At 43.4% G+C, this 12,830-nt stretch overlaps 1 protein-coding gene across 2 annotated transcripts; it reads right to left on the bottom strand.

The window, feature by feature from the left end:
• Window positions 1-3: 3 nt before the first annotated feature.
• On the bottom strand, window positions 4-12,823 carry LOC131878691 (collagen alpha-1(IV) chain-like). 2 transcript variants are annotated; one of them, XM_059224761.1, is made up of 16 exons: window positions 12,342-12,823; window positions 11,610-11,864; window positions 11,318-11,539; window positions 11,102-11,251; window positions 9,934-10,101; window positions 9,085-9,868; window positions 8,537-9,017; window positions 8,147-8,468; window positions 7,882-8,088; window positions 4,429-4,830; window positions 3,388-3,636; window positions 2,514-3,316; window positions 963-1,579; window positions 721-898; window positions 538-652; window positions 4-474 (listed from the first exon to the last, which is right to left on the bottom strand). In XM_059224761.1, exons 1-16 carry the CDS (start codon window positions 12,417-12,419, stop codon window positions 184-186), a joined length of 5,322 nt encoding a protein of 1,773 aa, XP_059080744.1. In that variant the 5' UTR covers window positions 12,420-12,823; the 3' UTR covers window positions 4-183. The 2 variants fall into 2 exon arrangements, with proteins under 2 accessions (XP_059080744.1, XP_059080743.1); XM_059224760.1 differs by lacking the exon at window positions 12,342-12,823 and having other exon boundaries at window positions 11,610-12,285.
• Between the last annotated feature and the right edge of the window lie 7 nt (window positions 12,824-12,830).

Below are 12,830 nucleotides of genomic sequence, written 5' to 3'. Positions count from 1 at the left end.
TGGTTCATGGTTTGGATAGGAATTCATTTCAAGCATACATTGGCAGTGAACAAAAATCAGACATTCATACGTTTTGTTTGACAGTAAGGCAAAGCACATTAAAATTAGCTAAGCTATGACAAAAGTGAAATTTCAACTGGAGATATTACCATATGATACGTGAGAGTGTTGGTGTGCTTCATGCTAATTTCGTCCCTGATCCAAGGGAACCATTCGGTCTGGAGGTTTCCGCATGCAAACAGCACAACGACTAATTCTTGAGCGAATGTCACCAGCCTTCAAGGTGGCACTAACTGGCTTCTTAAACTGTTGGTCTTGATCAATGGTGGCCAACCAGTAAGAGTAACTGGTGGTGTAATAATTACATCGACCTTGTCCATGACATTCAATAAAAGGTCTTGATCGGAAATCCTTTAAGCAAGACCCAGGAGAGATCAGACTCTGACCAGCTCCCTCAGCTCCTGCATCCGTGTGCTATGAAAGAAAATGTGTTGACGTTGCATTTGTATACGCAATAAGGATTGGTAATGGGCTTACCATGAGGAAACTATAGCCTATCCAGACCTCTTGCCAATTCTGGGGACATTGTGGAACGTTTAGCGACTGACTATGAATTGCAATTACCCGAGTTGGAGCTTCGCATACAGTACATCTGGGAAGAAGCAAAATACATTTCAGATTCAATGACATTGACAAGAAATCAAAACTGCCAGCGCTTACTTTGAAATGAATCTTTCAATATTCTGGCCGCGAATGGGTGTCATCATCATAGGCATTGGCTCAGGAGAACTAAGCCAGTAACTGTAGTCATTTCTACTCGCATATGTACATTCGCTGTTCAAATTGCAAAACAGATAAGGCATAGTAGAGAACTTCCTCATGCAAGATCCAGGTTGACCTAAGACAATCAAAAGACTTGCAATCTAAAATCAAAGTCCCATGATTATTCTGATGAAGGTTACCTAAGTCCTGGCCTTGCGCATGAGCATTTCCAAAGATGTGTAGCAATGAGTAACCTTCCCACATAGGTATAGTTCCCCTAGGACAAATGGGTGCTGTGGTGTCCTGAGCATGGGTAACAAAATAGAAACCCCTTGGTTTGGGAGCTGGTCCTTGGGGTGCATCACGCCCAATCTCTCCTTGACGTCCGGGAGGGCCTTGTGGGCCCAATTGACCCATGGCCCCAGAGAAGCCTAGGTCACCTTTGGCACCAGGTAATCCTTGCAAGCCTGGTCGGCCATCTATTCCCGAGGCTCCCATTTCTCCCTTGAATCCTTCTCGACCAGGGATACCAATTGGACCAGGTTTGCCCCTCTCACCAGGAAGTCCTCTTACTCCACTCATGCCGTCTATGCCCGAGGGACCTTCAAATCCTGCCATACCCATATCTCCTGGGTATCCCTGGGCACCTTTTAAGCCGTAGAGACCAGGCTGTCCTTCATTGCCTCGGTAGCCGTCCCCTCCCGGTTGACCAGGGAAACCAGGTACGCCAGCAAGTCCAGACTGACCTTTCAGCCCTTGTGGACCTGGAGCACCATTAAAACCTGGAGCCCCGGGCTCTCCTCGTAGACCAGGCAAGCTAAAAGCAAAGATCAGGTGATTCTTAATTAAATGATCATTTAATCATGCTCGAGAACTGCCACCAAGCCCCTCAACTATCCGACGAATCCTGAATTGCCTGTTCCATGAGACCTTTGCTTGAAGTCAAATTCATTTTCACTCTCAGGATGCCTCGAATGTGGGATAGCCTGCCTTTTGAAATCATAAACTCGAAAGCAACTTAATCATTTATAATGAGCTTCCTCTCTATCACTGACATAACTTTTCTCTGTGTCACATATGTTTATATAGGGTTGTTCAGACATTTTGGGGCAAGATTCTGGAAATTCCATTTCTTTGCTGAAAACACTTACAATGGCCCTTTGGATTCTGAACTTCGTCCATGCGTCAAGAAACACTCGTGCAACCATACATATTGATCCTTAAAACATGAAATGATATTGCAAACTGTCTTAGGCAATGGATGCAAGTATCTAGTTTCTTGCTCTTGATTGTGAAGCCGCCGTGCAATTCAAATCATACTCCAATTTCACTTCTAATTGTATCATTCTGAATCGAAAGGATGAGAGATTAACATTTCACACAGGTTGCTTTTGAAACTTTGTTTGATTTTCTAATATGACAATTTGGTGTCTTGGGAAAGAAGATGCTAGTGACAGTAGTTTGGGAATTATGTCGAAACGTGGAAAAGTGTACAAGGCTTTTGTATCCTAATACAAGTATAAAAAGGAACGCTATTTTGGCAAATTTGTTTGCCGTCCGTGTTACGCCGTTTTTGCTCCAAAATAGCTGGACAACTCTGTGGACACTGATTGCAACTCGTTTTTCTTTTTCTTCTCTTTTTTCGTTTTCCCTTTCCCTTTAGCTTCTAAACTCCTGATCCTCTCAGAGATGCTTGAGTGGATCAGCCCACTAAACCACACAATTTCTACTCGATGTAAGATACAACATACCTGAAACCTTGATAACCTGGTTCTCCTTGAGAACCTCGATTTCCTTCAAAGCCCATGCGTCCATTTTCCCCATTTTGACCCTTCAAGCCATTCATGCCAGGGAATCCGGGTCGGCCGACCATCCCCGATTCACCTGGCTGACCAGGCAGTGAGTCACCTTGTCTCCCTTTTTTTCCAAAAGAGCCAGCAGCGCCAAATTGACCTGGAGCTCCCTTAGAACCAGGCAAGCCTGGGCTCCCTGGGAATCCATCTAGACCATTGACGCCAGGCTCGCCACGTTGAGCAAATGATCCAGGGCGACCAGGGTAGCCCTTCAGCCCATCATCTCCAACGAGTCCATCAAGACCTGGCCTTCCAGGAAAGCCCTCATTTCCACGATTGCCTTCCTCTCCTGGGAATCCTTTCTTGCCTTGAGGTCCAGGGAAGCCCTCATCTCCCCTAATTCCAGGAAATCCATCGGGGCCTGGAAAGCCAGCTTCTCCTTTGTCACCTTTGTCGGAACCACTTGTAAAGCCTGGGGGTCCTTGATCTCCACGTAAGCCTGCTTGGCCGTCAATACCAGAATCTCCTCTGGGTCCATTGGGACCAATCTTTCCCGGAAGACCTGGTAGACCAAATTGGCCAGGAAGCCCGGAATCACCGGTAAGACCAGTTAACCCAGCACTTCCCATTCTGCCGTTGTCGCCTGCTGATCCTTTCAATCCAGGCACACCCGGAATTCCAGGTAAACCACTTATACCCGGCAATCCATTTTCACCATTGATACCCTTGAGTCCAACTCGACCAACATTACCAAAATCTCCCTTTGAGAAGAAAGATAAAGTTTATGATTGCAATTTCAGGGAGATAAAGATGTGTTGCTAACTCCACTCACTTTAATTCCAGGTATCCCCCTAGGGCCAACCAATCCTGTTTGTCCTTTGTCTCCTAAGGAGCCATCGTTACCAAAAAGAACTTGACCATCTTTTCCTCGTTCTCCTTTAGCTCCAAACATGCCTGGCCGACCCCGCTGACCAGGAAATCCCGGCAAACCAAAATCACCGGCCTCTCCAATATTTCCTTTTGCTCCGTCTCCCCCAGGACTGCCTCTTTGTCCGGGTGAGCCATCATTGCCATTCGGCCCCTGACATGAAATTAGAAAAAAATAATTCTTAACAAAAGCTAGCATTAAAGCAAAAACTTTCTGCCTTTCATTAATATAGTATAATATGTGTTTGCAAATTTTATTTTGGTAATTATAGTATATGTTCTCAGTTAAGGTAGCGTGCCGGGCAGTGCCACATAAATATCATATTGGACAGAGACAGTAAGGAGGGGGAAGATGAACGGAATGCATTTTCATTCATACAAGTTGGTTGGTGTCTTATCGAATAAACAAGCATTCCCCAATTTTGAACTCAACCATACGCCCGTTTCAAAAGCAATGAGCTCTCGATGCTCAGTATAACGTTGGCGCAAAATAACGTTGGTAAGATTTTACCAATCTCGTCCTAGGCCAGTCATTTTGTGTCCGATTGGCATTGATATTTGACACAAACGTTTGATTGAGCTCCAAATTGACGACCGTTTTAGGAGAAACCAACTCGTGTGAATGAATAGCTATTTGTTCAACGGCAAAGGAAATGAATTTTATTGATTGGGATGAAAGTTGCTTATTTTCCCCCTTCTACTGCAGCTGTCCAACGGTGCCGTGGCACTTGGTTAAGGCAATTGGCTTTTAGTGAAAGCTTGAAGAAAATCTTTCAACGGTGATTGAAATGTTGAAAATATCATAACAGAATTTGACACTACAGAAAGACTTGACGGGTGGAAAATTCGCACTGAACTTGTCCAGCAAAATTTAAATGCCATTGACAATCTTGAACCTTTGCTCTTTGATTAATCTGTCAAGTTTTGTAACCCTACAAGTCCTTACCGGGAGACCAGGTTGGCCATCATTTCCTTCCGACCCCATTCCACCTGAGTTGCCTTCATCTCCCTTGACACCATCGAATCCCATAGGACCATCTTTGCCTGGAACTCCGGGTGGACCTCGAGGACCAAATTCCCCTCGATCACCCTCCAACCCTTTGATCCCAGGACCTCCTTCTTCTCCATTTTTTCCAGGAGTTCCCTCTCTTCCAGAGTCTCCCACTTCTCCCCGTCTTCCAGGTGTTCCCACATCACCTCTGAGGCCGGAAAGACCTGGTAAACCAAGAGAACCCACTTGGCCAGGTATTCCAGGCATTCCAAATATGCCAGGGAAGCCAGGTAATCCGGGTGGCCCCCTGTTTCCCCTATACCCTGATTGGGTATCACCGTCTTCGCCCATGCTTCCCTGTAAATAGATGGTGTCGAACTTGTTAGCACCAACAACACTGAGAAATTGGCCGCACTATGAATAGACCTTCATGTTCAAAACATTTTTCATCGCTTCGAAAAGGTGAATTGACATTTCTTAATGAGATGCTTAGGAATTACAGTTATATATGGGTTACATAAAATTAGAAACACCAAAAGACAAAAAAACAGCGAATCACTTTTTTAGTGTGCTATTACAACGTATTTGTATGGTGATTTGAAAGTGCCACTTTTCTTATTGGGTATGCCAATTACTTTTTATGACATTCTAATTCATTTGGGTATGCCATAAATGTTCAATTATGTTTTGCCCTGTGTCTGTCGCTCTTTTGGTGTGCTCATCTGTATTTTACCCCCCTGTTTAAAAATTGCATTCTATGACAAAGTTGGCCCAAAAATTTTCTAGTTCTGTTTCATGCAAAATAATGTAAATATCAATATTTCCTATTCTGCAAATTATCGAAAAGAGGATATAAAGATCACGTAACAACTTCAACCTTAAATATCGTTTGTCATTTTGTAAACCACTGGTCTAGTGTGCAATGTAGTCAAAGTTGATAGATAGAACTCGAAAAAACCTGGAATAGTAATAAACAAAGTTTTTTTCCATGATTTTTCTGAGCAAAGAAAATGTCAAAATGTATATGGGTACTTCTTTGGAAACTTGACAGAACTTTTTGACCACCGTGAGTTATAAATAGCTAAGTTAACGCTCTTTTTTTGCTTCATTTATCTATTTTGTGACTTTATTCCGAGGTTCAGTTTTCAAGATCATGAATCTTGACGTTTGAGAAAAGGCTATTACTGACATAACATGTTTTGTGAGTCTAAAGCTTTACAATTTGCTGATTTGTAATGTTTTATAAAGCATTTTGCTTTCCTCAAATATTCGTAAGTAGTATGTAGGTGTTGATCAAGTAACATCCTTTAAGTAAAACTTGTACAAGTTTTTGACCAAAATTCCTGATCAACCCTATATTCAAGTGTTAGTCAAATCTGACAACTCTAATTCGGTGGTGGTTCAGATATTCTATTCATTAATTACAGGGTTGAGAGAGCTGTCATATTCGGAGAGACTAAAAATGTTGGGACTGTAAAGTGTTCAGAGAAGGTACGAAAGGTATCTGATACTGTCCGTCTTCAAAAGCATCCATGAGCTATGTCCCAGCCCAGGATTCAGGGTCAATTCTAGTGACCGTAGAAGCTTAATGTGCGTATTGAGCGCACCTTCAAGTCCTCGAGAATCCAGGCTAGTTCGAACAATGAAGTCCATCTCTTGTCTTTCTCGGGCTTCTTTATTGTTTAATTTACTTCCCTCTAATATTCGTAGGGAATAAGTAGGCCTTGTTGATCCGGTTGCATCTTTCAAGTCAGACTTGGACAAATTTTTAGATAGCATTCCAGATCAACCCTACATTCAAGGACTAGCTGGGTCTGCCAACTCAAATTCCTTGGTAGACCAAATAGCATATAAAGATTGAAAGGTAATAAATAGACAAATTATAATCTTTCATTCTAATCGTACTGGGGTGTACGAGTTTATCAGTCCTTTTCACTTTGATCTGCGGGGGATTCCGTTCCCGCTGGTAAGGAAGTCCTCAAAAATGAATAAACTCAAAACGATATTGTACTATCAAGAAGTTAGATTATAGGCCTGGACAATTACCTAATTTGAATTGCCTCATTGAACGACCTAATGTGGTGAAAAAATAATTGTTTCATCGAGTCAAGGACAGAGCCGTCGGACAGACACAAGTCTCAGTGAAAATAGAAAATTTTATCTCCGTCAATTAAATGCATTTTCATTCGTACCAATTGAGCCTTAGTGAACTGTAAAAACATTAGCCAATTTTGAGCTTGAGCGAACACCTATGTCGAAGGTTATGAGCATCTAAATTGGCGAAGAAGGCGCACATTAAATGAGTTGGGACAACCATTTTGCACCTTTTAGGCTGAGTTTTAAATGTTCATATTTTTTCAAAAAAATGACTTCCGTTCTCTCATCAAAAGAGCCAAACATAAGAGAGGGAGGAATCATTTCATCAATCTGAGTAAAAATCGCAAAATTTCCGACCCACTGCAATGACTACGTCGTCCATGGCCCAAATGATCAAATGCGATCCATTCACGGTGGCTATAGTTTCTGATTAAGTGTTTGCTCAAATACCAAGACTTCTAGTTGCTGTTTTCTGTTCTAAAGAAACAAAGGGAACATTTGTTATTAAACAAATGCCTATGAAAGTAGCTCATGCTAGTATATTAAATCCCACAAAATGCATTGTAAACTGGCACTGTGCAAAACCTAACCAAACAATATCATTATTACTCTTACCTATACACTGACATCAAGTGTTAACAATATCTATTTAGCAGATGCTTCGTTATTAGTAGACCTCGAAAAAGCGTTAAAACTGGATAAAAACATTTTATGACTCTTTGGTCTATGTATATATTTTTTGCATTTCCGATTGTTTCACTTTTTAGCCATTTCTTTCCTTTGACCTTTCGCGCTTTTTCGACCTTTTTCATGGTAGGTTTCACATTTTAGGACATTTTTACCCTTTTTGTCATTTGGGTCCTTGTCTACCTCCTTCTTGACTTGGTTGTCCTTGTTGAGGACCTATTTATTTACTATCGTGCAACATGATCAGGTAAAGAATTAGATCCTATACCAGAAACTTTTGGCAAATTTTTTAGTCCACGGTTTTACGAGCTTTACTAACCGCTGCAAAGAATATAATACCCGGTATAATTATAATGAAAGATTATGATTCGTATGATTGTTACGAATTAAACTTTAACTTAAAATTACGAATTGGGATAAACTGACCAATTCACCAAAATCAACGTAACCAAACCCAGCCCAAATGTCTCTGTTCAGTGATTAGGTCGTCCTAGAACACTTGTATCCAGTTTTGACACTCAAAAATATGCAAATATAAATTTTAAGTATTCAAGCTATCACTTGCTCCAGTAGCCAGTACCTTGATTGGTCCCAGATACTATGCAACGTGAAAATCTTATTTACCCTTGGTCCAGGCTGTCCAGTAACTCCAGGGGCGCCCTTGGCTCCTTTAAAACCTGGAAGTCCATCTACTCCAAGTCTGCCAGAATATCCAGGCAGGCCAGAGCTTCCAGGATCTCCTTTCATTCCGTCAAGACCTTTCAAGCCAGTTCTACCCTGAATTATGTTCAATCCTGGGTCTCCGCGGGAGCCCTTTTCACCAGGCATACCCTATAAAACGAAATAGATGTGCAACCATGGAACTACAATCAAAAGACGGGGGTCTTACGGGTCTTGGTGTGAAGCCTGGATTTCCCAATGGTCCAGATGGTCCTCTAGGGCCCACTAATCCTTGTTCCCCAGGAATGCCATTTAACCCAGGCAACCCAGGGTTTGATGTTCCTACTTGCCCATCATCACCAGGTGGGCCAGCTCTTCCCATGGGACCAAATGGTCCTCTATCCCCCGGGTGGAATCGATCCCCAGGAGCTCCATCACGACCTGGAACTCCTGGCTCTCCAATAATCTGTTCATATCCCTCTGGATAGGGAACTCCCTTGGGGCCTTGATTACCAATATAACCTTTTTGACCCTTTTGCCCTCTCTGACCCCTAAAGTGAAAGAAGAAATAAATCATTACTTGCATGTCTTATCACTTCATTGATTAACTACAACTTACACAAAACCGGGATCACCTCTGTATTGCCTCATTATATCTTCCGACATGTACATCGGAGCTCCTTCATTCCCTTGAGGTCCAGGGCGGCCTGACATTCCAGGTGTTCCAGGAGAACCATAAGGACCAGGAGAGCCAATCATGCCTTTGAGGCCAGCCAAGCCAGGAGTACCCGTTATTCCAGGATAACCCCTTTCTCCTTTTAGACCTTGGAAACCTGGAAATCCTGGCAATCCCTTGGCCCCCTTTTCTCCCAAGGTGATTTTGTTTAATCCATAAACGATGCCATTTTGTCCTTGCTCGCCCCGACGACCTTGAAGACCTGGGGGACCCGCTCTTCCAGGAAGCCCAGGGAAGCCTTCAAGACCAATACGCCCATCATTTCCTTTGGGACCTCTTGGTCCAGGAAAGCCAGGGTAGCCTTGTAATCCTGGATACCCATCTCTTCCATCAATGCCGGGATCGCCAATGAGTCCAGGGCCACCTTTGTATAAAAAACCAATGGGGCGTCACAATGCCAATTGACTTAGATCATTTATTTCCGTTCTTACCATTAGGACAGAATCCACATGTTTCTCCTTGGGAGCCAATTTTCCCCTTTGGTCCGTCCAAACCATCCATTCCAGGTATTCCATGAGAACCTGGATATCCTCTTCTTCCTGGTTCTCCAGTTGGTCCCACGATACCACGACCTTGTCCTGGGTAGCCCTTGACGCCAATATCTCCAAAATCTCCGCGTTCGCCGTCTTCTCCAGGGATTCCAGGCTCCCCATCACGACCATTGATGCCAGGTTGTCCATAAACTGTCTCTCCTTCAATGCCCTTGTCTCCTGGAATACCTTGATATCCAATAACACCAGTCGTTCCAGGTGGGCCTGGGTAACCGGGGGTTCCATCAACACCCGATTCTCCTTTGAGAGTTAGTCCCGGAATTCCGTTTCTTCCCGTAATCCCCTGAGGGCCAGGTGGACCCACAGAACCTTTTGAGCCTCTTGGACCAGGTAAACCATCTCGACCCGGCAAACCAATTTCTCCAGGGAATCCATCGGGCCCTTGTGAACCCATGGGGCCACGTCGACCTTCTTCTGCCAAATCTGGGTCAAAAATTCCCTTAGGTCCAGGGACTCCTTGTTTTCCTGGACGCCCGGAAAAGCCACTCTCGCCAAGTTGTCCTTTCCTGCCTTCCACCCCAGCACTTCCAAATTGTCCTGGCGAGCCTTTAAAACCCTTTTGTCCAACTGGACCTGGTTTACCAGGCTTCCCAAGTTTACCGCGGCTTCCTTCTTCTCCTTGATCGCCTTTTCTTCCAGATACTCCGGGATATCCACCAACACCCTTGATCAAAGAAATTTGGATTTGTACTTCGATTTCAATTGACCAGATTTGGTAAAATATCTTACACGATCTCCTTTCCATCCTTTTAATCCAAAGTTGCCTTCTGAGCCAGGGATTCCTTTTTCTCCGAGATATCCTTTTGGACCTAGGGAAATCACTGATTCATCTGTGACGTACGGGGTATCGCCTGGAGGCCCAGGGTCACCAATTGGCCCAATATCGCCTTCTTCGCCCTGTCAATAATTTGATTGATCTCAAGCATGGTAATAAGATTGAAAGAAAAGATATGCACTTTTAATTTTAGCGTCAAAGACGGGTTTCAACGAGTTGTCCTTTGGAGTTGTTAAAACGGCCACATCATTTTGATTTGAGCTCGGATTTTTTTCAATCAAGAAAGCAAAAGTGTTATACAATTCGATAAAATGCCCAATAAAAAAATATTCTTCGATATCTAAAACCGTGTTTATCCATCTCATATTTTTCATATTTTTCTTCGTGAACTTTTTTGGCAAGGCACACATCAAAAGCACACAGAAATAGCTCCAAAATCCAGGGCAGGGTAAATAAAGAAATTTGACATTTTTGAACGGTTTATTTAAAAGGACGATATCAGATCAACTGAGGCCAGTTATTACACAAAGTGCCAAAATAAAACAAGATCTAACTGCAAAGTCCAATCAATTGTGACATACCATAACTTACAGGGAAACTCGTTCCCTTGCACGGAATTAAAACCTACTCATCAAAGGTAATCGAATATCTAAATATTTTTTTTAAAACAGTAGGTTAGAATGAGACACAGTACTACTTTTTCTGGTCTCTATCAAAATGGTAACGCTCTCATTGCTCTTTTGTTTCTTGAAAGGGCCACCAAATACCGTAGTGGCCTCCACATTGGCTTGAGGAAAGATTGATTGGCCCACCTGACATTGCTGGATAAGATTTGAAGTATCTGTTGAATTTGCGGCCTAAGTTAACTTAATCCATTCTAATTTTGTCCTTGATTTGCCAATCAACCGATACAAGCAAATGAGATTGGTGTGTCAGTTTGTATTGTGCTTTACAGTTAGCTTGCTTCCAATCTGGTAATCTCAATAATGGTTGGTTTTATAAGTCCTGACCCCGTTCTTTTTGCTTAACATGATTTTTACAATTCAATCCTCTTATTCATCATAGTGATAGTTATGCTCAAAAGCTGCTTCTAGAGTTTGTCAGTCCTCAAGCAAATCTCACCTTATATTTGAATTCATCTTCGGGGCTTATGCCATCACCACTATCGCCTGGTGGACCCCTTGGCCCATTCAAACCTGGTCTGCCTTCAAAACCACGTTCCCCAGATGGGCCTGGTTCCCCTGGCGATGATGCCGGTCGACCAGGAAACCCCTATATGGGATACACATTTCTCGTTGGATGAAAAAATCCAGAAAATGGAAAGATATGCAAACGCACTGTTGGCCCCGGCTTGCCATCATCTCCTCGCTCTCCTTTGATCCCAGGGGAGTTAATCCCACCATCTCCTGGATCACCAGGTAGGCCAGGGAAGCCAGACACGCCATCAGGACCTCTAAAACCCATAGTACCCATGGTTCCCATACCTCCTTTGCAACCATCTGTCCCATTGCATCCGTCAACGCCAGGTATCCCAATTAGCCCATTGAGACCGGCATCACCCTAAGAAACAGCATCAATTCATGCGATTTGTCATCTAGTTCATTGAGGTCATCAAAAATGAGGAACCTACTCGAATTCCTTTGGCTCCGGTGGTTCCTTTGTAACCCTCGTCACCACGGTTTCCCTTGGATCCTGTAAGACCATAACGGCCCACCTCTCCTTTTTCGCCTTTGGGTCCCAAAGGACCTTCGAACCCCATGTTCCCGGCATCCCCATCTGGACCTCGAAGTCCAGGTATACCTGGTAAGCCAGGTATGCCTTTCACATCTTTACAATAGCATCGTTTCGCACTCTGACACCCTTTGCATGGCCAATCGTTGGGATCCTGCAGGACAAAACAAATTGAATGATCATCAATGGCAAAAACTGGTTTGAAATATTCCCAATAACAAAGAGTACGGTTGTCTCCGGCGATAGGGCAAAGTGAAGTCATTCATTTTGATCCCAAGAGTTGCGAATTACTTGGCACCACTCAACATATCAACAAGTTTGACCTCCCCAAGTGACAGATCATGATTAACGAGCTATTGAGTCAGATTCTTCTCTCTCAAAAAAAGGAGACCAACTTCACTAGAAAAAATGAGGCTTTGCATAAACAATATCAAGGACATATACACAGCAAAAAAGTCACATATGTGGACTGATTAGATCATATCCAAGGCCAAAGGTCAGACGTGACCAGTTCACATAAGTTGGAAACTAGCAGAGTTGAGAGACTGCTGGAATTAACCGCGTAGAGCTCGTCACAGAACCCTCCCCTAAAATGGATAATCCTGTCTCTCTCGCTAAACAAGATACATACGGGAGCTTCTTGAGATTGGGTCAATATGACCGAGAGTACAATGATGAAGATGGTTCCAGCATGGTATTTCCAAGCCATGGTTACTGTTATCCGGGACACATTGGGGCTGTTCCTCAGACCTCTATGGCTGTTCCACGTACATCACAAAGCGCTTGAAATTGACACTAAACACTGTCTACTAACCCAAGTTCTCGAACTCAATTTTCACAAGCTCAGACTGAAGGAGAAGGTAGAGCTGGAGCTTTCACCCTTTGCACTCGAGTAAACAGAACAATGGCGACACTGACTTGAATATTGAAATGGTTTGACTTAGCCAGAGTCCCGAGAGAAATGTTGGCAGCCGATGCAGAACCGTGTTATGATTGGAGAGAATGTTCTCAAAAGGTCTGGCTGGATGTGGATTCGTACCGCATGATTTTTGTCAAGCCGTCCTTGTCCAGATGCTTCTTGGGCGGCTTCCTCTCCTCGAGTTCACGGACTCATCGCGGA

Source organism: Tigriopus californicus, chromosome 4 (genome assembly GCF_007210705.1).
Source record: "Tigriopus californicus strain San Diego chromosome 4, Tcal_SD_v2.1, whole genome shotgun sequence".
Taxonomy (NCBI): Eukaryota; Metazoa; Arthropoda; class Copepoda; order Harpacticoida; family Harpacticidae; genus Tigriopus; species Tigriopus californicus.
The sequence above is the reverse complement of the archived record's forward strand: the minus strand, read 5'-3'. Positions and strand labels throughout refer to the sequence as shown.